The sequence below is a fragment of the Microchirus variegatus genome, assembly GCF_963457635.1.
Source record: "Microchirus variegatus genome assembly, chromosome: 1".
Classification (NCBI taxonomy): domain Eukaryota; kingdom Metazoa; phylum Chordata; class Actinopteri; order Pleuronectiformes; family Soleidae; genus Microchirus; species Microchirus variegatus.
Genome location: NC_139802.1, coordinates 14,413,800 through 14,435,691, shown reverse-complemented (window position 1 = coordinate 14,435,691; position 21,892 = coordinate 14,413,800). Strand labels below are relative to the sequence as shown.

The following is a 21,892-nucleotide window of genomic DNA, read 5'->3' as shown; positions in this document are numbered from 1 at the left end:
CGCCAACAGCATTTGGCATGTGTACTTCTCATTATTGTAACTTCTAGACCTTTTGTGATATCTAGAAAATTAAAAAACTATGGACTGGCGACCTGTCCAGGGTGTGACCCCCGCCTTTCGCCCTATGTGAGCATAGATTGGCACACACCTGTGGAGCATAAAGTGGTAAAAGACGGATGGATGGATCCTGGCATACTGGAAAGCACCGTAATTCTTAAACAGATAACTGCCAGATATTGAAAGTGAAAGGGGGCAGAAGAACTCAATCGTTTAATATTTTTTGACAATTCTACCGCTATAAAATAAATATAAATCCAGACAGCCTGAATATTATGATGATTAGGTCATTTAAAAAAGGTATAAAGCGGACTGAAGTGGAAGAGATGTGAAGGAAATGTGCCTCAATGTTATGATTTTTCATGGGGGGGGGGGTTCACTTGAGCCCCTGGTCCCTGAAATTTCTATGCACGTCACTGCTTTATTTAACTTTTAATTTTATGTACAAATGAATAATACTGTTGCTTATGCTGAGTCAAACAAAAGCAGTGAATCTGGTGTGATATTTTTAAAGGTGACACCAGAGGTAAAGGTCTTTTTTCTTCCTCTTCTTCTTCGTGTGCTATATGAAACAGAGGAGGCGGACGAATACCAAGTTCCTCTATTTTAAACCTAGTTGGTTATTTTTAAAGTTTCTGTGGGATGAATGAGCTAATCGCTGCTGCTGCTACTGCTCTCAACTATTCTCTCACTTTTCATTTTATTTCAGCGCTGCCTCTTTAAAACAAACTGGTCCATGGTTGTTTCACCGGCGGCGGCCACGTACGACTCCCTCCGCGGCGGCGGCGACGCTAATGTCCCACGGTCCGGTCATCAACGTCGGACTACTTTTCTCAAATAACTGTCAGTACAAGCACAATATCAGCAGTTTGAACAACTTTGAAGACAGTTTTTTTGAGGATAGAAGTGCGTGTTTGGTTTGTGAATGAAAGTTTCCCGTTGGGAGTAGAAGGAGGAGGAGGTGGAGGAGGAGGAGGAGAAGGAGGTGGGCAGTCAGTTCGAGGGGTCGTCCGGTCTGTCGGAACCAGGATTTGCTCACTTCTATAACCACATAGACGGAGGCTTGTCCGGGGAAGAGCTGAGCTGGACGGATGGACACTTTCACCAAGGAGTTTTAAACTTTTATTTATTCACCCGGACGATTTAAAGGGGACGGAACAGTGGGAAGAGTTCGTCTGGACTTTGATGTAAAGAGCTGTTGGACTGTTAAGCTAAAACACGCGCTGGAAGTAACTTTTCTTACTCATTTTACGGACTTTTGTGATTGAGCTTGGCTTTAGCCTTTTGTTTTTATTTAACGCTATTGAAGCAGGCGGGAAAAGTTTCTCCAAAAATGGATAAATACGAGGATTTGGGACTGGAGGCGAGTAAGTTCATCGAGGACCTGAACATGTATGAAGCATCACGGGATGGTTTGTTTCGCATGAGGAGGGATGCGGGAAACAACCCGGACTTTGAGGAGACGCGGAAAGTCTTTGCCTCTAAAATGACTAAAATCCACATGCAGAAACACCAGGAGGAGATGGCAAAGAACCACCAGGCCATTAAGATGAATGGCGGTCATAGCGGTGCGTATTACACCAAAGACAGGCCGCCCATCAACAGTTACAGACAGCCGGGAGAAGCGGCGGCGAAGCCCCCGATACTCTCCGGCCCTGTGTCGGGCACCGCGGGTCAGTATGCTCCGTTTGACGGCCATAAACACCACACGGGCATTCAGCAGGAACTCCCAGCAGAGAGGGCATATGGCTACGGAAACAGTTACGATAATAAAGAACCACATTCCTGCCAACGTAACACCCCGACTCCCCCCAGCAGCCCAGGAAACTCGCCCCACAGCGCGCCCACACATGCCCGTCACCCTGTCAGCCAGCCGGCGGCCTGGGCCCCGTGCAGAGAGAACCAGCTTTCCTCATCGATACCTGGCTCTGAGAGCTGCCCTGCCCCTCTGCAGCAGATCATCCCTGCACCCCCCATCAACACCAGTCTCCCACCAAAGCAGAATCAGGCTGCGGCTCCTTCTGTGAACCAGAGCCCACCCTCCTCAGCCAGAGGATGGGCTGCTGGAGAGCTTTCTGGAGCAGCCCAGCCAGACCTCATCTCTGCCCTGCCTCTGAGTGCCTTTACAGGAGGAGCAGATTTCCATGGGCACCAGGAGCAGCAGCAGCAGCAGCAGCAGCCCTCCACACAGCCTGCAGCCCATTATGCACCACCGTCTCCAACTTTAAGACCCCCCACTAGCCATAATGGTCCTGCAACTGCTTCCCTTGTCCAGCTTGCACCGTCTAAAACACCTCAACCCAAAGTGCAGGTGGCATCTGCTGTCTTGAACCATGGTCATGCCTCCAAAAACAGCAGCCAGGGTCAAGGTCAGAGCCAAACACCCAGCTATGGACAGGCGACCAGTGCTGAACCTGAAGTCCACCTGTGTTCTCCCAAGTCTGTCCAGCTTCCTTGTCAAGCTCTCCTTGCACAACCGGCTGAACTGGGGACTTCATCTGCTGAAATAAAATTAGAAGCTCTCACTAAACGCCTGGAAAAAGAGATGGACGCCCTCCCAAAGGCAGACTACTTTGGTAAGAGTTTCTATCCCACCACTACCACCACCACCACCAACAAGGAGGCTTCTGTCAGTTCGACCAATGCTGTGAGGCTCTGTAACTGCCCACTCACAGCTCAGAACATACATCCACTTGTCTCTAATATTTCATATTTACACATGCAAACACTATCATTCTTTGTCATACTTGTTTTTACATCTTTACTGCCTCATTCAGAGTTATCCCAGTTATCTAATGTCTTTGTTTGGTGTCTTTGTTTTGATTCCCAATGGTCTTTGTTGATAGAACAGTTGAACTTATTAGGGCAGATTATGTTGGTGTTTTCTTTTCTACTGTGAAATTCAGAGACAACGTTATTTTTGAATTTCAGTAAATTTATTGCCTGCCCTCTGGGCAGCTGTAGCAAACCCTTTAGGAGTACAAGGTGTTGGCAAAGACAGAAAGGAGAATGTTACTTCCCCTTATCTCCTCCCAGAAATGTAATGGTTTACTACTGCTGATGACTTAATAACATATCCGCATGTGTGGATCACTTCAGTCAAGACAGTGCTCTGTTGTCCCTACTCAGTGATTGACACTTTTTACGCCAACAATGTCTTATACAAGCACATTTCTCATTACATTTTGCGAGCATTCCATTCGTGCTTGTTCGTGTGATGTGCACAAAGGAAACGATAATGAACCACCTCAGCTCATTAGAAACAAATAACCATGGCTGCCCGTCATCAGCGGAATGCCTTTGCTCATTATAGTGCTTGTAGTACCTCAGCTGCCCCTACTGCCATCACAGAAACTGTCAGGAAATTGATGGAACACGACATGTAGATAGAATATACTGAATGCTCCAGAGTGTGTGTTTGTGGTAGCTGCAAATGTGGCGCTCAGTGTTTGGAGTTAAGGCCATTGATGAAAATGGGCTGTCCTGCTTTGGGAAAAACAGAGGAGCGAGTTGTGAGATGGGTGACATTAGATATGAAGCTACTAAGAATCACCATTACACGCTCACACACACACAAGCATATGCATACATGAGGACTTTTTTGCTGCAACACCGTGACAGTAACTGTCAGCCCTCCTTGGTTTGCCATGTGCTTATATTGGTGTGTAAGGGAAGATGTTCTGGAGTATGTCATGTCACAACCAGGCTCATAAATAGCACAGCAATGTGGATATTACAGATGTGTGGGGGAGCACAGTATGCAGTCATTTTAAAGCACCACTGAATATTGAATGTCGTTTCTCACACACACACACACACATTCCCACATAGCCCACACGTGGTTTCTGTGAGGAGTTTCCCACCAGAACATGGCTCATCCTCTGAGTCATGCTTTGGTCCTCGAAAAAAACTTGTGTAGGCAAGCTTTCTTCACAAACCGAAGCGTCATTATAATTCTGCATAGAAATAGATGCTAGATTCCTCTAATGTTTCAGCACATTTGCCGTATTGTCACATTCTCTAAAGCCCTATTTATATCTGAGAGAATTTAAAGCCAACAAATGAACTGTAATGTTCCTCTAGAGAGGTCTTTGCTCGTACCATGGTGCTGTTTAACTAATCCAGAGAGCTGTGTTGAGAAGGCCTGGATCAATCAGAGATCCTGAACCGTACATCGAGTGTGTGATGGACATGAATGCAGACGGAGGTTCTGGGAAAGTGAGTCAGTTGCCAAACGGCTGCACCAAGGGAACACTGAGGAATGTCTGAAGTGAGCAAGCTAGGAATTTTAGAAATGGGGTCTTAAGATAAATGTTGGGGACGGAGGGAGGGGTGGGGGGGGGGTCCCCCAGACAAGTTTAGAGGTGCCTGTGGTAAAGCTGAATGGACGAGGAGACGAAATGAGAGATTTAAGGGCAAGTTCATGAACATGTCTTTGTCCTTTGCCACAAGAGTCTGAGAGGATGTGAGATTTATAGACAAGTCAATCCAAGAGACGATAAGTGGTGGGACATCCCAGTGATCTGCTTCCCTCCCCCCGGGCACATACACACACACACACACACAGTAGAGCATTTAGTGTTGTGTTTAGATGGATGATTAATTTATCCCATCTGGATGAGAATTGGAAAGCTTCGTCTTAACTCTTCCCAGGGACTCTTGGCTCTGACTGTGGCGGGCTTTTGGAGGCTTGCGATTAAGTGCACATTAGAGAGAGTAAGAGCGACGGATAGAGAAAATGTGATACCATATGTATCTGTGGCTGTTTGACTATAAATATATACCCTACAGTTTTTTGATTGATTTATTATGTGGTGTCATGTCTGGCTGTTTTAACAGTTTGCCAGAAATAAATACTATAAGAATTTTGTTATCATAAAGTTCCAGCAAGTCTGAATTAGTGACATCCAATGGTGAGACTGAAGATTGCAACAAATAGAGGGACTCCTCAACTCACCCACCCTTTTCCAATGTCATGGAACCAGAAAACTTGTTATTGTTTTTTTGGTTTGAGTAGAAGTCTTAAGCATCGTAATATAAAACAACGCCCTTGCCAATAGTACACATACATGTCTCATTGTATACCTACACAAACCAAAAATGTTTTATTTGAAAGGAATTATACACTTCTGCAAACATACTGCGTGGTAATATATCCATTTTCCCTCCTAACTATTACAAACTGGACCTTTAAACTCCACTGTGAGTTGGCAGTGTATCCATGTAGTAATTATTTCACTATACAGTTACATGTTTATGAATGAGACCTTGATACTTCTGCTCAGTATTTATATCGTCAAAGTCAAATCTGAAATAATTTAGTTTGTCAATGGCATACTGGCATTTTGCAAGAAGCCCTCTTCTGGGGTTTTTGGCAGCTTTAGGTAGGAGAGTGTGTGTGTTTGGATGGGGGTGGCGGTGTTAGGAGGTGTGCAGTTTTGGCTCCATGTTTTGCTTCCCTTCCCCCCACTTGCAGCCATAAGTCAGGCCCCAGAATAATCACACTGTTTTGGAATACGGGACATAGGCCAAAGGCAAGTTTGCAGTGTGGCCCAACCCGGTGAGGAGGTTTCTTCTGAAACAAGGACTTTTTGGTGCCCAACAGGAAAAGAGAAGGGGGAAAATTACCTTTACTGCATTTTTGGGCTCACAAATTCGAACTATAAATATTTAAAGGAAAAAAAAATGTCAGTGACCTGGCATCATCCTGCAAAAGTACTGTATGGCACTGTACTGTACTGTACTGTACTGTACTGTACCCTTCACCTGAGAAAGTGTTCTGAGATCTGTGAACCCTTTGTTGTAAATATTTAAAGAAGGAAAATGTAGAAAGACTGTATGACCTCCGTAATTAATTTCAACAGTTTAAGGGCATGACGACTTTGTTGTGTTTTTATGTAAGCAAAATGGCTAAGACCTGCATTCTTTTTGCTGTCCTATAATATCCCTCTATTATCTCTAAATCATCTTTCCAGCCATTGGGGCCCCCAATGATGTGTCCTCTGGTGTGGTATTAGGAGGGGCTTTAGTTGAATTATATATATATATAGCCCAACTGTACAGTATATTGAATAACCAACTGTAAAAATATAGCTGTCTGTGTGTGTGTTTTTTGGGGGAGGAAGCTGCGTGTTGTGTGAGCTGGATAAACTGGGAACAGAAGTTTCTTTGTCAGTATTTTAGGAGGACCAGGGCAGGGCTCTTCTGCTGAGCTAGGGTTAGTCAATCTCCAGGGAGTTTTTCTATAAAATACACACACACACACACACACACACACACACACACACACACACACACACACACACACACACACACACTAAAAGAGAAACTCGTGGTGCTGTTTTCGATATGCGTTAAAGCCGTTTCCCCCCTCATTTGCTGTGTAACTTAATTCTCATTTGATGTTAACATCACACCACGTCCGACTGATTTCGCAGCTAGCTGACAAACCCGTCAGTGGCAGCATTATCGATTGGGCCTCTCACTCTTCATCGTCCATGTGTCACCTATCTGAACACGCGCCTCATCATACGGCGCTCACTCGGAGGGAGAGAGATGGAGATAAACAGAGGGGTCAGGAGAATCCTAAGTATATCGATCACATGGAAACCTTGTGCTGCTCATGAGCGTTCCAGAGTCAGCAGAGCTGTTATGTCATTTGTTTGTATGAGCTGGTTTTCCTTGGTCGCAGTTACCTTTAAATGTTTGGGGCTTTTAGTTTAATTTTATCTGTCTGTTACAAATGTTTTTGGCTTGGATGAGCGAGTCGGGTAACATTAAGTAGACTGATGTCCTGCCATGAAGGCACACTGATTTGTCTGTGTTGTTAACACTGTGATTTTTAATTTTTTTTTTTATCAAAGTCTATTAACTGTATTCCCATTTGCTCACTGAGCCAAGTCAAATAAGCACATAGTGATATATTTCCCCTTTCAGTGATACAGTCTGCAAACCAGTTTCCTGACTTATGATTCTTTTGTCCATATCCATTGTTTACGTTTGATTTAATCTGGATCGACACAATTTTCTTCCTTTACCCTGTTACATAATAAACTAGACCTAGACTTAAACTTGAATAGGACACTGGCCTTAGACTTTGGACCTCACAGTATGATTAACCTCTGTGTGGGACTGTTTTGTCTTAAAATGAAATTCTAACCCATGAAATGCCCTAATTGTTTATGCAAATCTCAAATTACACAAATGTGCATCATTTCTGACCGTGATATTCTGTGTTGTGCCGCAGGAGCCTGTGCTAAGTGTAACAAGCCGGTGTACGGAGCCAACCAGGCCTGCCAGGCAATGGGTAACCTCTACCATGACAGTTGCTTCACCTGCAGTGCCTGTAGTAAGTACACACACACACACCACACACGTCTTCACTTAGTCCATTCAGACACATTCACATTTCCGTTCTCCTTGGACTCACATGTAAAGCTCATGTCACCTTCAGACTAATAGGCTGCCAAAGACCTTGTTCTCTTGAATGGAAGTGATGTCCTCTTCTCCAGTCTTTCACTGCCCTGAGCAGAAACACACAATTACTCAGGGATTACTGTCCTTTAGTGCTGGTGTTTGGTTTCTGGGTGTGCCAGTCACTCCTCTAGCCCACACAAAGGCAAACATAGCAAGACAGTATTGTTTTTTTTGCAGATCTAATTCATTAAAATGTATTATAAAATCATGCACTATATAGTATGCATACGATGAATCCTACGCATTTTGAAGCAGAAAAAGAGAAGTGTTTAAAACTACACATCAGCTGTAAATTAGGGTGTGACTATTGAGCATGTATTGCGTGGCATCCTTTATGATGAAAGCGTGCTTTGCAGCAACTAGTACGGGTCATTGAAACCTCTTCACAACATCTTTCAAAACATTAGGCTACATCCATACTACTAAGTTTTCATATGAAATAGGTTTTTGCAGATAAAAACAATCAAGTGTTTTTTTTTTTACCTCCGTATCAGAACAAATCTGTGTCCATATTATTTAACACACCTAAACATGTGCATCATGGGATTATTCATACACACTGGGCATGTGTGTGCGCCACTGTGAACAGGAAAGTAAATCTGCAGTTGTTTGCTTAGTTTTTGAAAGTACAACAAACAAGAAGCAACAATGATGAGACGTCAGAGCAGGGATTTCTGTCGTGTGATTTACGACGTGGCTAAAAACCTTATCATGATTGAAAAAAATAGTTTTAAATCGTCGATAATTATTGCAATAAAATCTCAGATAATTAAAGATTAAGTTCTGCTCCCGAGTAAAAGTTGAAGAAACCAGTTAATTGTGGGTTTCAAAATTTTTCCAGAAAACAACAAACACTCACTCCCTAAAGAAAGAAACGTATTACACATGTCAGGCAAATCATTTAATGGCAATTGTGTGTCGTGTAATTAATCGTAAACGTTAGTGGAGCTTTTCCTTCACAGCACAGTTTATGCTGATAAGAACCAATCAGCAAGGGAGATTGAAGGTAACTGAAAATAAACATGGATTGAGTGGATGTTGCCAGAGTGATGCATGGTATTAATTCGGAAACAATTCAGTCTAAGTTAAAAGAAACTACATATTGTATATGTTCCATCGTCTTGCATTAAAAAATAATACAGGTCATTTTTCAGGTAACCTAACTTTTACAGGTAACCTAACTTTCCTGAACTATGAGGACAATAATGTCGCCCAGACTTGTGTGTTGTGTGTCAGTTGGTGTAGTTTTCACAGCATTTTGTTTTTGTTTGTCCATCTATTCATGTTTTTGCTCGACCAATTAGTGAGTGAGACCTCAGCTGAGCTTGGTCACCCTGGCAGTGCTGTCTGGTGAATAACTGACCTGTACCTTCCTGCCTGTGAAACACATCACACCTGAAAAATTCACTCCTCACTTTTGGCCAATTAAAATGCCTTTTCCATTTATGGCGGCTATGTGGAGAGTATTTGTGGCACGTTGATGACCTCTGTGAGGACCCGTCATCGTGCAGCACCTTTGACCTTGTTGGTTCCACCCCCCACAGATTTATCATTAACATCTTTTGTGTTTTGTGTCTTTACTCTTCCTTCTTGTGTTTGTGTGCGTCTGTGTGTGTGTGTGTGAGTCGAGGAGATGTTGTCGTACAGGGTTCGGAGTGAAATTGATTTGTAAACCAGGGTACATGGGTTTGCACATCACATACCTCTCATACCTTGTTCCATGTGAGGGCATAAGGGTTGTGTTTGCTGTGAGCGGGCTCAGGGAAAAGCATCTCAGTCAGGGAGGAATGCAGGCAAGGGGGCCCTCAGTGGGTCGCCTCCAGGAGGACACTGGTGATGTTATGTCAGCTGGGGGCGTAGGGTACAGAGCGGCGAGATCATTCCGTGCTGCTACATACACATTTGCCTACACAGTACACACATTTATTCCGTCAAATATTTTACAAGGCGTCCCTTCATCTCCCTTTCCTTCAGTTGCATAACAAATCTCTCTGTGACTGTGAGCCTCCTTCATGTTCTTACTCCACTAGTTGCCCCCCCAAGGTGAAAGCCAAGAGAACATTCCTGAAGGTTAGAGGAGCTCAGGCTGCATGTCTGGGATTCAGTTCTTCACTGCAGGGGGGGGGGGTCTTCCTTCGAGGGGTGGGGCCTTCTAGGTTAAACATTGACTTGTTTACAAAGTGGTCCAATTTCAATTTTGTATGTAAAATGGATTTCAGGGCATGCATTTACTGCACTTGAGTGTATAAGTAGCGCCCATCTCAGCTTCTGCTTTCTCAATACCAGCTTCTTCACAGTCTTGGCAGAATGCAAACAAATATCTGACTGGTTCTGAATCCACAGGTATGTTAACATCTGGTGGGTAGTGTGTCAGAGCCTTGACCAAATGTCCCAGGTGCTGTTTATAGTCAAAGAAATGCTGGTCTGACTGACTAACAGAGAGAATTTCTGTAAGTTAGGGCTGTAACGATACACAAACTCACGATTTGATTCGTATCACGATTTTTGACCCACGATTTGATACATTCCTACAACAATTCCAAAAACATTTTATTTAAACAACATTTAATTATATAGCAACTTAATTTAACATTTAATAACAATATTTTGGAACACTGTGAACAGATTTGAACATAAATAAATAACCAAAGATTTCTCTCTTTTCTGTAACAAAATAATACTGTTGAAAAATACAAAGTAATGATCAATCAGACTAGGATTTGTCCCCAAAGCATGCTGGGAAGTGTAGTTCTTCATTAGAAGCAGTTTTGTTCCAGTGGAAATAACTTGTTTTGATAAACAGCAAAGGTAAGACAACATTTCTGCTTGTATTTCTTGAAAGTCAGTTGTTGCTCTTATTTTGGGGCTGGATCCGTGAATCTTGTTCGTAGAGTGATAAAAATCTGTGAAAATGTCTGCGCTGGAACAGGTTTTTTCACCTCCTGCTGGTTTGATCCATCGGTGTTTTAACTGTTTGGTGAACATAAGAATGGTTTATATGGGCTTTTAGCTGAGTTTGCAGCATGTCTGTGTTTGTTAAAGTTAGACATGGTTTTATGACGCTTTTGTCGCTGCGTCTGACGCTGCCCCGGTAGCGGGGGACACATAACGCGTTAATGATGACTGTAATTAAGTAATCACAATTAACGTGATAATTTGACACCCCTAATAAAAATAAGTTTGGTAGCACTAACAGCTCATATCATGTGGCTGACTGGAAAAATAACTGGGAGTTAGAAAGTGCGTGTCGCGATTCTGCCTTCTCACATCACGACACAGGTTCGTGGCTCTGAGTATCGCGATTTCAATTTCGATACGCATATCGTTACAGCCCTACTGTAAGTGCAGAAAGATTTTTTTATTCGCGAGAAAGTCGTGGTGCTGTTACACGCATAGATATACACTCACAGACTGCTTTATTAGGTACACATGACACATACTGAAGTGTTACTAGATGCAAACCTTGGTTTTAAGGAGTGGTCATTTGAGTTATTCGTTCTATCATTCTGAACCAGTCTCATCATTCTCCTACTGACTTCTTGCGTCAACAAGGCATTTTCACCCAGAGAACCGGCCACTCACTGGATATTTTCTCCCTTTCAGACCATTGTCTGTAAACCCCATGGTTTCTAAATTCACTGAGATCCTACCATGTGTTTGTTTGGTTAGATATTTGCACAAACAAGCAGTTGGAACACTGTACCTAATAATAAAGTGGCTGGCGAGTGAATCTACCATGACATCTGATTACTTCAGCTGGGACTAAGTCTACAAATGTGAACTTGGGTTGTTTTGGTGAAATGATGGTGAAACAGTCTTAAGACTCATGGTTGTCATGGCAGGGTCACTGTGACCTGCTTATTTTCCCCGAATGAGATTATATAGGTGGAATTTAAAGAATGTTTTCATTTTAAAATTGCATGTGTTTTGTTCTGTCGCTCAGGTATTTTTACATTTTCATTAAAGTGCAAAGTCACACTTTGTACTGGTGCTTTTCAAATAGTCAGCCCTGGCCCCTGACTTTAATTAAGCTCTTATCTTCCTGCAAAAGGCTGCACACAGCTTTCCTTCTCTGACACATGAAGAGGGGAAAAAAAAGACAGTGAAGGAATGTGAAGAAGAGCAATCCAAATGCCACTTTCATCCCGTTTATCCTTCCCTTTTTCCTGAATGGACACAGACTGTCTGTCAGTCAGTATTGAAGGCCAGTTCAATGTCACATGCTAATCACAGTTACACAGTTATTTTTTATTCTCGTCATCGGCGTCGTTTTCTACCGCTTCACCGGTCCGGGTCACCAGCAGCCTGGAGGCCCAGACACTTTCCTGGTGGGACACCGAGGCCAACCGAGAGATGTAATCTCTCCAGGGTGTCCTGGGTCTGCTCGGGGATTACTCCCCTCTTTTCCTGTCTCCGTCCTTTGGGCATGCCCGAAACACCTCCTCAGGGAGACGTCCAGGAGGCATCCTGACTAGACACCGGAACTAATTCAACAGGCTCCTCTTGATGTGGAGGAGCAGTGGCTCGACTCCAAGCCTCATGCTTCCTACTGTCTCTTAGACTGCTGTGGAGCAGTCTTCTTCTTTCTGTCACTACCCACAGTTTGTGACCATAGGTGAGGGTTGGGACTTAGCTTTACTGGTAAATTGAGAGCTTTGCTTTTTCGACTCAGCTCCTTCTTCACCACAACGGACTGTATCACTGTATCACCTGTCAATCTCTTGCTCCACTCCCTCTTAGTTGATAGTTCCATATTCAATGTATATTTTTTAGCAGATTTAAAAAGAGAAACCGTTCCATTATTTACCCTTTTTACCCCTCAAACAGTCAAATGATGTCCATCAATTCGTTGTCGAGTGTTTTATAGACAACAGGAGAGGTTTTAGAAGAGATAGGACAGGACAACCTGTTTGACGGTGGCCTTTGTTGTTGTCATAACTATATGGAAAATAATTAAGTTTGATCACTGATGAATCAGAACAGCTTGGGCTGTGTTTTCTGGTGGTTAAAACGTGTGATTCTGAAAGATCCAAGTGATAAACAGAGCATGAGATGGGAGATAAAGAAGGCTCCTGTTCACCAAGGTTAATCCCCTCCTTCCCCTTCCCCTCCCTCACCTCCCCACTCACAGAAAATGTGAGGAATGTTCCCTCTTCCTGTGGGACCTGGGCAAGAATAGCTAAGTGAATTGAGTGGGGAAGATTTGCTGCCTCTGTGTGTATGTGTGTGTGTGTGTGATGCCATCAGAAGCCAGATCCAGACCGTAGAACGATTAGCGCGCACAGACAGACAGGAAGCACAAACCCGCATGTGGAAAAGACACCAGAGAGGAACGGAGAAAAAACGCGTTGGTTTTGTTGTAGGTCCTGGCCTGTGGCTGCCTCGAAATCCAATAGAGCAGAGTGTTTAATACGTTGCACCTGTTCAGTAATTGCATTTAATCAGCATTTCCGCCTCACGTGTCTGATCCAGATGTGTTCCTTGTCCTGCTGTGTCCCAGCAGTATCCTATTAAGTCAGGCCTCCGAAGATGTTTATTTGATTTATCTTCCATGGATTCAGCAGGACATAATGAATATTACAAGAGGATCCATGGTCTTTGAATGGCTGTAATTAATCACCATCGGTCTGCGTTAGTGCTGTAATTATTTTTTAAGATTGGACCAAAGGCTTTGAAACAGCGTCTTCTGACTGACTCACATTTTCTGACACGTTCTAGCTTTAGAGATTTCCTCTCTCAAGTAAAGTTTAAAAAAAAAATGAACGTATTGCATTTTGTGTGTCTCTTCAGGTCGAAGACTCCGAGGGAAAGCTTTCTACTATGTCGGAGGAAAGGTTTTCTGTGAAGAAGACTTTCTGGTGAGTGGTCAATGCACAATCCATATTTAGCTTACCTCTGCTGATATATGTGGTGCTGTCAATTTTTTCTTCTTTTCTTTATAATTTGGATTAACAACGACGCGTCACTTAAAAACTTCAATTTTTTGTTATTAAAGTTTAGTTCTTACATCCCACAATATTATATATTAGAATAAAAATTCAATACACAATTTAGGTGAGAGATTTCCACCCTGTGGCCCAGTTTCCTACGTCTAATGCAGATGATTCATATCACTTCCCTCCCTTGGGTATGACAGGAAGAGGGTCAGTCATTGGAGAAGCGTCTTTTCTATAGTTAATAGGGTGAAGGGGCTGGCAGGTCATTCCCATTAAAGCAATATAGTTTATCTACTTAGTAAAAGTGGAAAACTTCCAGTGTGTAGCACGTTCAGTAAGCACCCCCTCCTGAATCTGTGCGTATGTTGCCACCGATGTGAGAACATTGTGTTCCCATTTGTTTCATTGTCAGTAATTACCCTTTTATTTATACCATAATTTGCCTTATGTGTGTTTACCCCAGTAGCCCTGTTTATATAAAACATTTATCTAATCTTCATTCCATCAAAAGCTTACTGTTACTCATTTAAGATTAAAAACAATTTTGAAATGAAATTTGCTCTGCTCCCTTCATATGTTGTTAATTATGTCTGCGCTTTGGCCTCATTGGTTAGTGTGGCAGTTCCTCGCTGACGCTGCTCACAATAAGAAATAGTAAAGCCAAACTGACAGATTCAAATATTGCATCAGTTAAATATCAATCTCAAAGAAACACTGTGAAGGTACAAAATGGTTATTTCGCGTGATTTTAAGGAGGGATTTTAGTGGAGCCACTCATGCAAAGCCACATGTGCTCCTTTGCATAATGCCTGGAAGACACAGTGGAGATGTTTAGTGCTTAGTCTGGAACAGAGTGCCAGAGATTCAGTCATCCATTGAAGAACCAAATTCCAATGACCTCACTGTCGCTTTCTCTCTCTCTCTCCCCGTCTGTTGAAGTACTCTGGTTTCCAGCAGTCTGCGGACAAGTGCAACGCTTGTGGACATCTGATTATGGACATGGTATGTGTCCGTTTCATCTCTACAGTTGTACGTTCTTGTGTGTGTGTGTCTGAGCCAGGTGATCTCAGCAGAAGCTTTTTGTTACATCACCTTGAAGGAGCTATTCTGTGGGTACATCTGGATAAACGCTCAGGAGGAGGCACTGATCCTGCATGTGCATTTCTCTCTCTCTCCCTCCCTCCCTCTTTCACTCCCTCCCTCCCTCCCTCCCTCTCACACACACGCACGCACGCACGCACGCACGCACGCACGCACGCACGCACACACGCACACACACACAGATTTGAACAGAACCATAACCAGTTAATGTCTAATCCTAAACGCAATCTAACAACAATTCAAATCGTAGCTCTAAACTAAAGACTAATACACAAGTTGTTGGGACCGGGTTTTTGGTCTCCTTGAGGACTACTGGTATACAAGTAAATACACCGTATATACACACATACACACAGACGTATAAAGCATGCGATCGCATCAGGAGATGTTTTGACATGACTTCTTGATGCTGCTTTATCTTCACATCTGCATATTTTAACATGCTAAATCAGTTTCGAAACAAATCGAGATTGCCTAATGTCAGATACAGAAAAAACAACAACATTGTATTTACCTGGATTTCACTTCTGCCACATAATTGTTTTTTACATGTTACAATTTTACATTCTCTAATACTCATGATGTTTCTTTCTGACTGAATTGTCCCGCACGGTTACTCTTCATAAGCTTATTCGAAGATTTGTACATTTCATGTTTCCAGACAGTGTTTAAAGATGACTCTAATTTAAAGGCAAAGATGGCTTTGTTTGAGTATTAATTTCCAGATATTCTACACTTATCTCTTTCTTTATAGATCCTGCAGGCCCTCGGGAAGTCCTACCACCCCGGCTGTTTCCGCTGTGTTGTCTGTAATGAAAGCCTTGATGGAGTGCCCTTCACTGTAGACACCGAGAACAAGATCTACTGTGTCAAAGACTACCACAGGTGAGTGTCATTTGTTACCAAGTAGTTCAAAATAACACGAGTTCACGACCTGAATTTATCTGGGTTAAATTAGTTCAACATGACTCTGGCGAAAATGTCTCGGTTTCATATTCCGTGTTAAGTCACAGTGCAGCCCCTTAACTCTCCTGCCACTGCAGGACCAGGCTGGAGGAGGTCTGCACAGGCTGACGGGTCAAGTTTCTCCCTGACACGTGTGGCAGACACATGAGGACTGTAGTCAGGGATGAAAGAGGAGTTCGGGGGAGGGAGAAAATGTTCAGTCAAAGATGAAAAGAGTGGCGTGTGGCTGCGTCTCCTCTCATTTAAATCCAACATTCTCTGAAGAGCAAATACAGAGTTTCTAAAGTTAATGTCAGAGTGTGAAATCAACGTTTTGTGTGTGAGCGAATTAGATTTATGTTTGTCACTTTTGGAAACAATATTTGGCTATTAATTATCAACAGCGTTATTAATCACCCGGAGTACCCCAGCCTCCTGAAGCAGCTCCACAGTTACAGCTGTTCTCCTCTCTTCATGGGACATATTGTACTGCACAGCTGAGCACATGGCTGATCACCATCTGGCAGCTCCCACATGTGCTCTACGCTGATTAAGTCAGACAAACCGTATTGTGTGTACACTGTTTGTGTGTGTTTAACTCTCCAGTTTTGCCCATCCACACTCAGAGGCCTTTTGTTATTCCCTCAGACATCCAGGTGCTAGCCATGTGTGTGGAAATAATGCATTCATTTAGCCTTTTGTTTTCCCTCATTCTTTTTTGGATTAGGGGGAGTCACGTGCGTGTGAGGGAAAGCCAGCACATCTGCAAACCTGGCATCTGAATCTAGTCACATTCAGGAGAAAAAGGAAGGGGGGGGGGGGATAAATCGGTTTTGCAGGGACCTTGAATATGGATTCACTGTAACCTTTATTTTCTTAAATCAGTGTAATTCAGTCATTTGAGTGCAGGTCAAATAATCTGCTTCTGTCTCCCTCTCACAGAGTCCTGGCCCCTAAATGTGCAGCCTGTAAGCAGCCCATCCTGCCCTCAGAGGTAAGACAACATTAGCCTGTGTTTAGAGGCCGAGCAATCGCTAAATATCAATATTGTTGTGTTTTTGCCGTAGCTTCATCCTGAAAAAGGATACTTTTATACATAAATAGTTTTTGAAATTGATTTGTGTTAGTGGTTACTGTAGCACACCAGTATTAAGATAATAAGTATAACACCACTCACGGTTTCCTCAGTTTCAGACATCAGTGTAGTGCATTATGTGTTTTGTGAGAGTTTGCTCCTGGCAGCACACATTATTCTGTCCTGTTACGGCTCCAGAATGTGTTAGTTTAATATTTATTATATTTTTGGAAAGTCATGGCTTTAAACATGAGCTGTATGAAGTACGATAACATTACATTAGGGGATTGAGATAGAAAATAACCTGCAGTGAAACGTCTTGGATGGATTCTAACTGCGGATGTTGAGGTTGTATTTAGCTAAATCTGGTAAATGATACTTTTTTTCCCCGCACTTTTTATTTACATACACACAGCTGACTCATTCAATGTCCAATTAACCTAATCCCCAATCGCATGCACAGAGGAAGTAAACTCCTGTGATGTAAACTCAACACAGAAAGACCCTTGACATTAATCAATATGTAAATTATACCACAAAATATATTCATGGATGTTTTAACTTGACTCAAAAGAATGATTAAGCTCTCTTGTGAACTTGAGTAACTCCCATATTTGAGTAAAGACAGGCAGCGATACAGATACAGTATCAGGTGTAGTGTTTTCACATTGAAATGTCATTTATTATGGAGGTCACCTTTAGCTGTGGACATTCAGCAGGCAGGAATACAGCAGACGAAATGTTATCTCCTTCTGATTACTCGCGTATGGGCAGAGCAGATAAATGAACACAGCCACATTTCCCATTAGAGTACAGGTCAAAAATAGTGACGTGGATGTGATTTGATGTGGTGTAAAGGAAGAATGGGAACACAGACATAGGAAATACTGGTAAAAACAGAGAAATGTCCAAAATTAGAGTTGACTTTGCTGGAATGTCCCTTGCAACCCCCCCCCCCCCCTTTAGTAAGCAGTGTAGCTGGTATTTAGAGAAGAGGTGCTCTGTGTCTGTTGGGTGTGTTGAGGGGAGTTCCCTCCAAGGCTAATATTGTGATGATATTATAAACAAAACAAAAACAATGGTCTATGTGAAGGGGTCACACAGTGGCAGACGTGGTCGCTGCTTTACGTACCTGTCTTTGTCTTTCTGTATAGAGTTTGGATGTTGTCCCTGTGTGCGTGGGTTTTCTTGGATCGTTTTTTTTTTCTTTCAACAGATAATATAATGAAACTTTATTGATTATTTCATTCGCTGAGTGGGTCTGTGCTTTAAGTGATGACTGTAATTTAGACGAGTCATTTAAAGAGCTTACAGCAACGTGTCCATGCTTTTTACTGATCTATTGTCAGACTGAGTAGTTGAACAAAACAAGACCGTTGAATCTCATCTGGCAAGATTGGCTTCAGCTACGTTTCTGTGTGAATTTCGTTGCAGGGATCTGACGAAACCATCCGCGTTGTATCCATGGACAGAGACTATCATGTGGAATGCTACCACTGTGAGGTGGGTAGAAACAAGTCTGGATTCGCTGTAAGAAAAATGAAAACAAGCGTGTTTAGCAGCACCGAGCCGGAGATCCTCTGAATGGCTCATTAAGAGTAATCATAATGAGTATATTCCCAGTCTTAATCATAGTCTTGGTGATAATTGCGTACTGCTGAGAAGTGCAGGTGTGAGACACTGTCATCATCTCATCATTTTACTCAAGTACCTCTTCTTTTCTTTGCCAGCAGCTGATTGACTGCTGTTCTTCCACTTCATGCAAATAAAAATCAGTGCACTGTTGTTACATTTTTAACTTGTTCAAAATGGAGCATCAACACATCAGATTTCTTTTCTCTGTGAACAGATTTACTTTTGAAACTGAAAGCCAAACGGCAGATGAAACTCTTCACTAATGATGGGAAATGTAACGCTGAAGTGTGTAGATTAAACAAACGTTCGTCACATTCAAACGGCTGTCTAATGCAGCCATTCCTAAACTTAAGAGTGCCTGGGAGGGGGGGCTACTTTGAAATCTGAAAATCCTCTGAGGTTCACACCCAAACGATACATAAAAGAATTCAGTGCAGATTAATAATCCATTCACTTCACTTTATTTCTGAACTTGCATATCTTTCAACACATGTATGTGGTTATTACAGCTGCGCTCCATCTAATATTTGAAAGGTTTAGCTTCATAACAAAGTGTTTGCTCTCAAAGTGAGTAGCTCTCCATCAAATACTGAAATGTTCGCCCTGTATGCTGACCGGCTGACAGTGGATAACCTGCTAGACTAGGACAAAGACAAATCACACATAATTTAAACACTGTGACTTTGTTTCATTCCTTATAGGTGTTTCTTAAAGGTCCCATATTATGCAAAATCGACTTTTTAATCATTTAAATCCTTATATTTGGGACTCTGGTGGTCCTATCAGTCGGTAAAGTGTGGAAAAAAGATGACTCACTCATGTTTTGTGGTCCTCCTCAGTCTAAGTACAGGAGATGAAACACAATGTTGACTTCCACACACGAGAGTGCTGGCGAGGGCAACAGTATCCGAAAACCGGAAGTCCGCGAGTTCTATTCTTTTTTCTTTCTTTCTTTTTTTTTTTTAAAGAGATACTACTAAACAGAGCGTTCTGAACAGGGCTGTTTTGACAGGGTGATTGAACTGCTGTGGTGCTTCATCCTTTTTTGACCAAAGCATGTCACAGACATGTTCATCAGGACACCAGGGAACTAGTTTAACTTGGAGAAATAGGGTATAATATGGGACCTTTAAAGTCTATGTACATTCTTTTCAGCAATATAAAACTTAACAATTCAAAACTTTATTCCCTTATATTTAATTGCCTTGAACTGGCCACATGCAGTACCGTCACACTTCACTGGTATAATGGGGCTTCACACTTTATTGATTAAGTCTGCCAGCTCCACAAGACTCCCTGTATTTCCTCATTATCACCATCTCCAGATCTTGTGTCACCTGCTACCGTTCCCGTGATGCACACAGGAAGTGATTCATGTCAAACAGTTTGGAGTTTGATCGAAAAACACACAGAAGTGCCCTCGAAAAAGTTTCAGACGTGAACTCTATAATGTTCAGCAGTTTGTTGGATAAATTCTTCTCGTTCCCTCAGTCAGATTTTAGGCAGAGGCAGAGGCAGAATAACAATAATGTCAACAAAAGTTACACGTGCTGCAGCTTTAAATTCTGTGAGAATGTTGGTAATAAACCTCTTGTTATTCAGTGTCAGTGGTCAAACATTATTAACCTCTGTCTTGTTGCCTCTCCTGCTCGTTTTGTGTAGGATTGTAAGATGGAGCTGAATGATGAGGAGGGCCACCGTTGTTACCCTCTGAACGGCCACCTACTCTGCCACTCCTGCCACCTGAAACACATGGAGCCTGGCTGCTCCTCTCCCATCACAGCCGACTCCTACTAGCACTTGTGTCTAAGTGAAGGGCGACACCTGGTGGATTCAGTTTAGAACTGCCAAATGCAGGAGAAGACAATATACAATTCTTGTTGTAGAGGATTGATTGATTTTAAGTGTCTCAAGTGTTACGACGATCCGATGTGTATTTAGACAGGAGTGTTAATGAAGTTTCCATTTTGCAGAACCTAAAAGGTTATGACTCAGTAATGAAGTATTTTAATACATCACAACTCCACTTTGAGTGCAGCGACGCATTGAGCTGAAACTGCCACAAAGCAACTGTTGCTGTGTGATTTCCTTTGACTTTCATTTGCTTTGGCTGTGTAAATAACTTATTGTCAGCTTGTGCTCTTACATCACAGGTCAAAATGTGTCCATCCAAAATGATGATTTACAAAAGATAACGTGTAGTACAACTACATAATCCACGGTTGCCTAATATTACGATCGAATACAAAAGATAATTCACTAAAATAATGATTCAGTCATATCACAGTCTGCTTCATGTTAATAAGTGAAGGCTTCAGGATAAAGAAATTATGCATATTTATTCATTTAGAAACAAACAAACATACAAAGTGTCTTTTATCATTGAATATATGGTCATTTTAACCAGTTATTGTGCACTAAGTGTTCTTCTATTTATAGTTTCCTGCAGCCGCGCTGACAACACAGACATTCTGTAAAAGGCCTCAGTGAGTTCAGCTGCACACAGAGCCAACGTTGGTGTTCATTTTTCTTTCATTTGCATAAGTATTAGAATGCAATTATTTATATCTGTTAATACTTTCGAAGCACAACCATTTCTTTGAAGTGGCATATTCTGCATTTGGCTTTGCCTCTATAAACTGAAAATGTAAATTTAAACTGCTGAGGATAACCAAGTTATACAGTTGTTTGGTGAAGAAACAGCTGCTGTTTCGAAGCACTTACAAATACATGTGTGAGATTTTTATGCACCTGTGAAGAGGTTTGGTATAAGATCAGTGGATCAATTTCACATTTGAAAACATTGTATATTCAAATAACAGGACATGCATCATAGGTTGATATTATACATTTATATACCATATGTTGTAGGTCTACATTCATTTACTTTTGTTTGATTTGCTGGGGGAAGTCCAAGTGTTACCCATGTCTTCATTTCACTAACGTAATACTTTTATCCTTTGAGCTCGTAGTGTTTTCATAGCCAACTGAAAAATAAAAAGTGTATTCATACTGTCTGTGCTGTAAAGAAAGGATTTAATAAATGCATCGCAATATATTGACTTTCATCCTTTTTCCAGACACATAGTGGAATATTATTTGGTACGGAAGAGGATTAGAGCCACATTAAAGTCAGAACTGAGATTAAAGTCAGAATTCTACATGTGGCCCTAATACTCCTCTGTAATTTTGTAACCCATACAGTCCCGTTTTCAGTCAAAACAGTGTTCATTCTACAAATCTTCTCCCTCTTGGTTTCTTCCTTAGGCGGTCGCCACAGCGGATCATCTGCCTCCATCTCACTCCATCCTTCATGTCCTCCATTACACCGACTGTCCTCATGTCCTCCTTCACAACATCCATGAAGCTTCTCTGTGGCTCCACCTCCTGTCTTTTAGACAGCACCGCTCCTTCTGACCAACACAGCGGGGCTCACTAACGTTTGTAGACCTTCCCTTCACTAATTTCTACAAATAATTAACATAAATTTGTAACATTCTGAATTGTTTTATCAGTGTATTAATACATAATTATGACGTTAAATAAATTTTACAACATCTTATAGTATGAAATAAGAGACATGCAACAAAGTATAAAAAACAACTATATCTTTGACTGCAACTCTTCCAGTAATGAACAGAATAGTCGGCCATTTTCTTATGGTCAG

The 21,892-nt window shown here is 42.0% G+C and overlaps 1 protein-coding gene across 1 annotated transcript; it reads left to right on the top strand.

Moving 5' to 3' along the window:
• The first annotated feature begins 1,070 nt into the window (after positions 1-1,070).
• Positions 1,071-21,270, top strand: limd1a (LIM domains containing 1a). The gene is made up of 8 exons (XM_083891935.1): positions 1,071-2,633; positions 7,304-7,405; positions 13,324-13,391; positions 14,409-14,471; positions 15,325-15,455; positions 16,458-16,509; positions 18,025-18,093; positions 19,888-21,270. Exons 1-8 carry the CDS (start codon positions 1,391-1,393, stop codon positions 20,020-20,022), a joined length of 1,863 nt encoding a protein of 620 aa, XP_083748061.1. The 5' UTR covers positions 1,071-1,390; the 3' UTR covers positions 20,023-21,270.
• Positions 21,271-21,892: the final 622 nt, after the last annotated feature.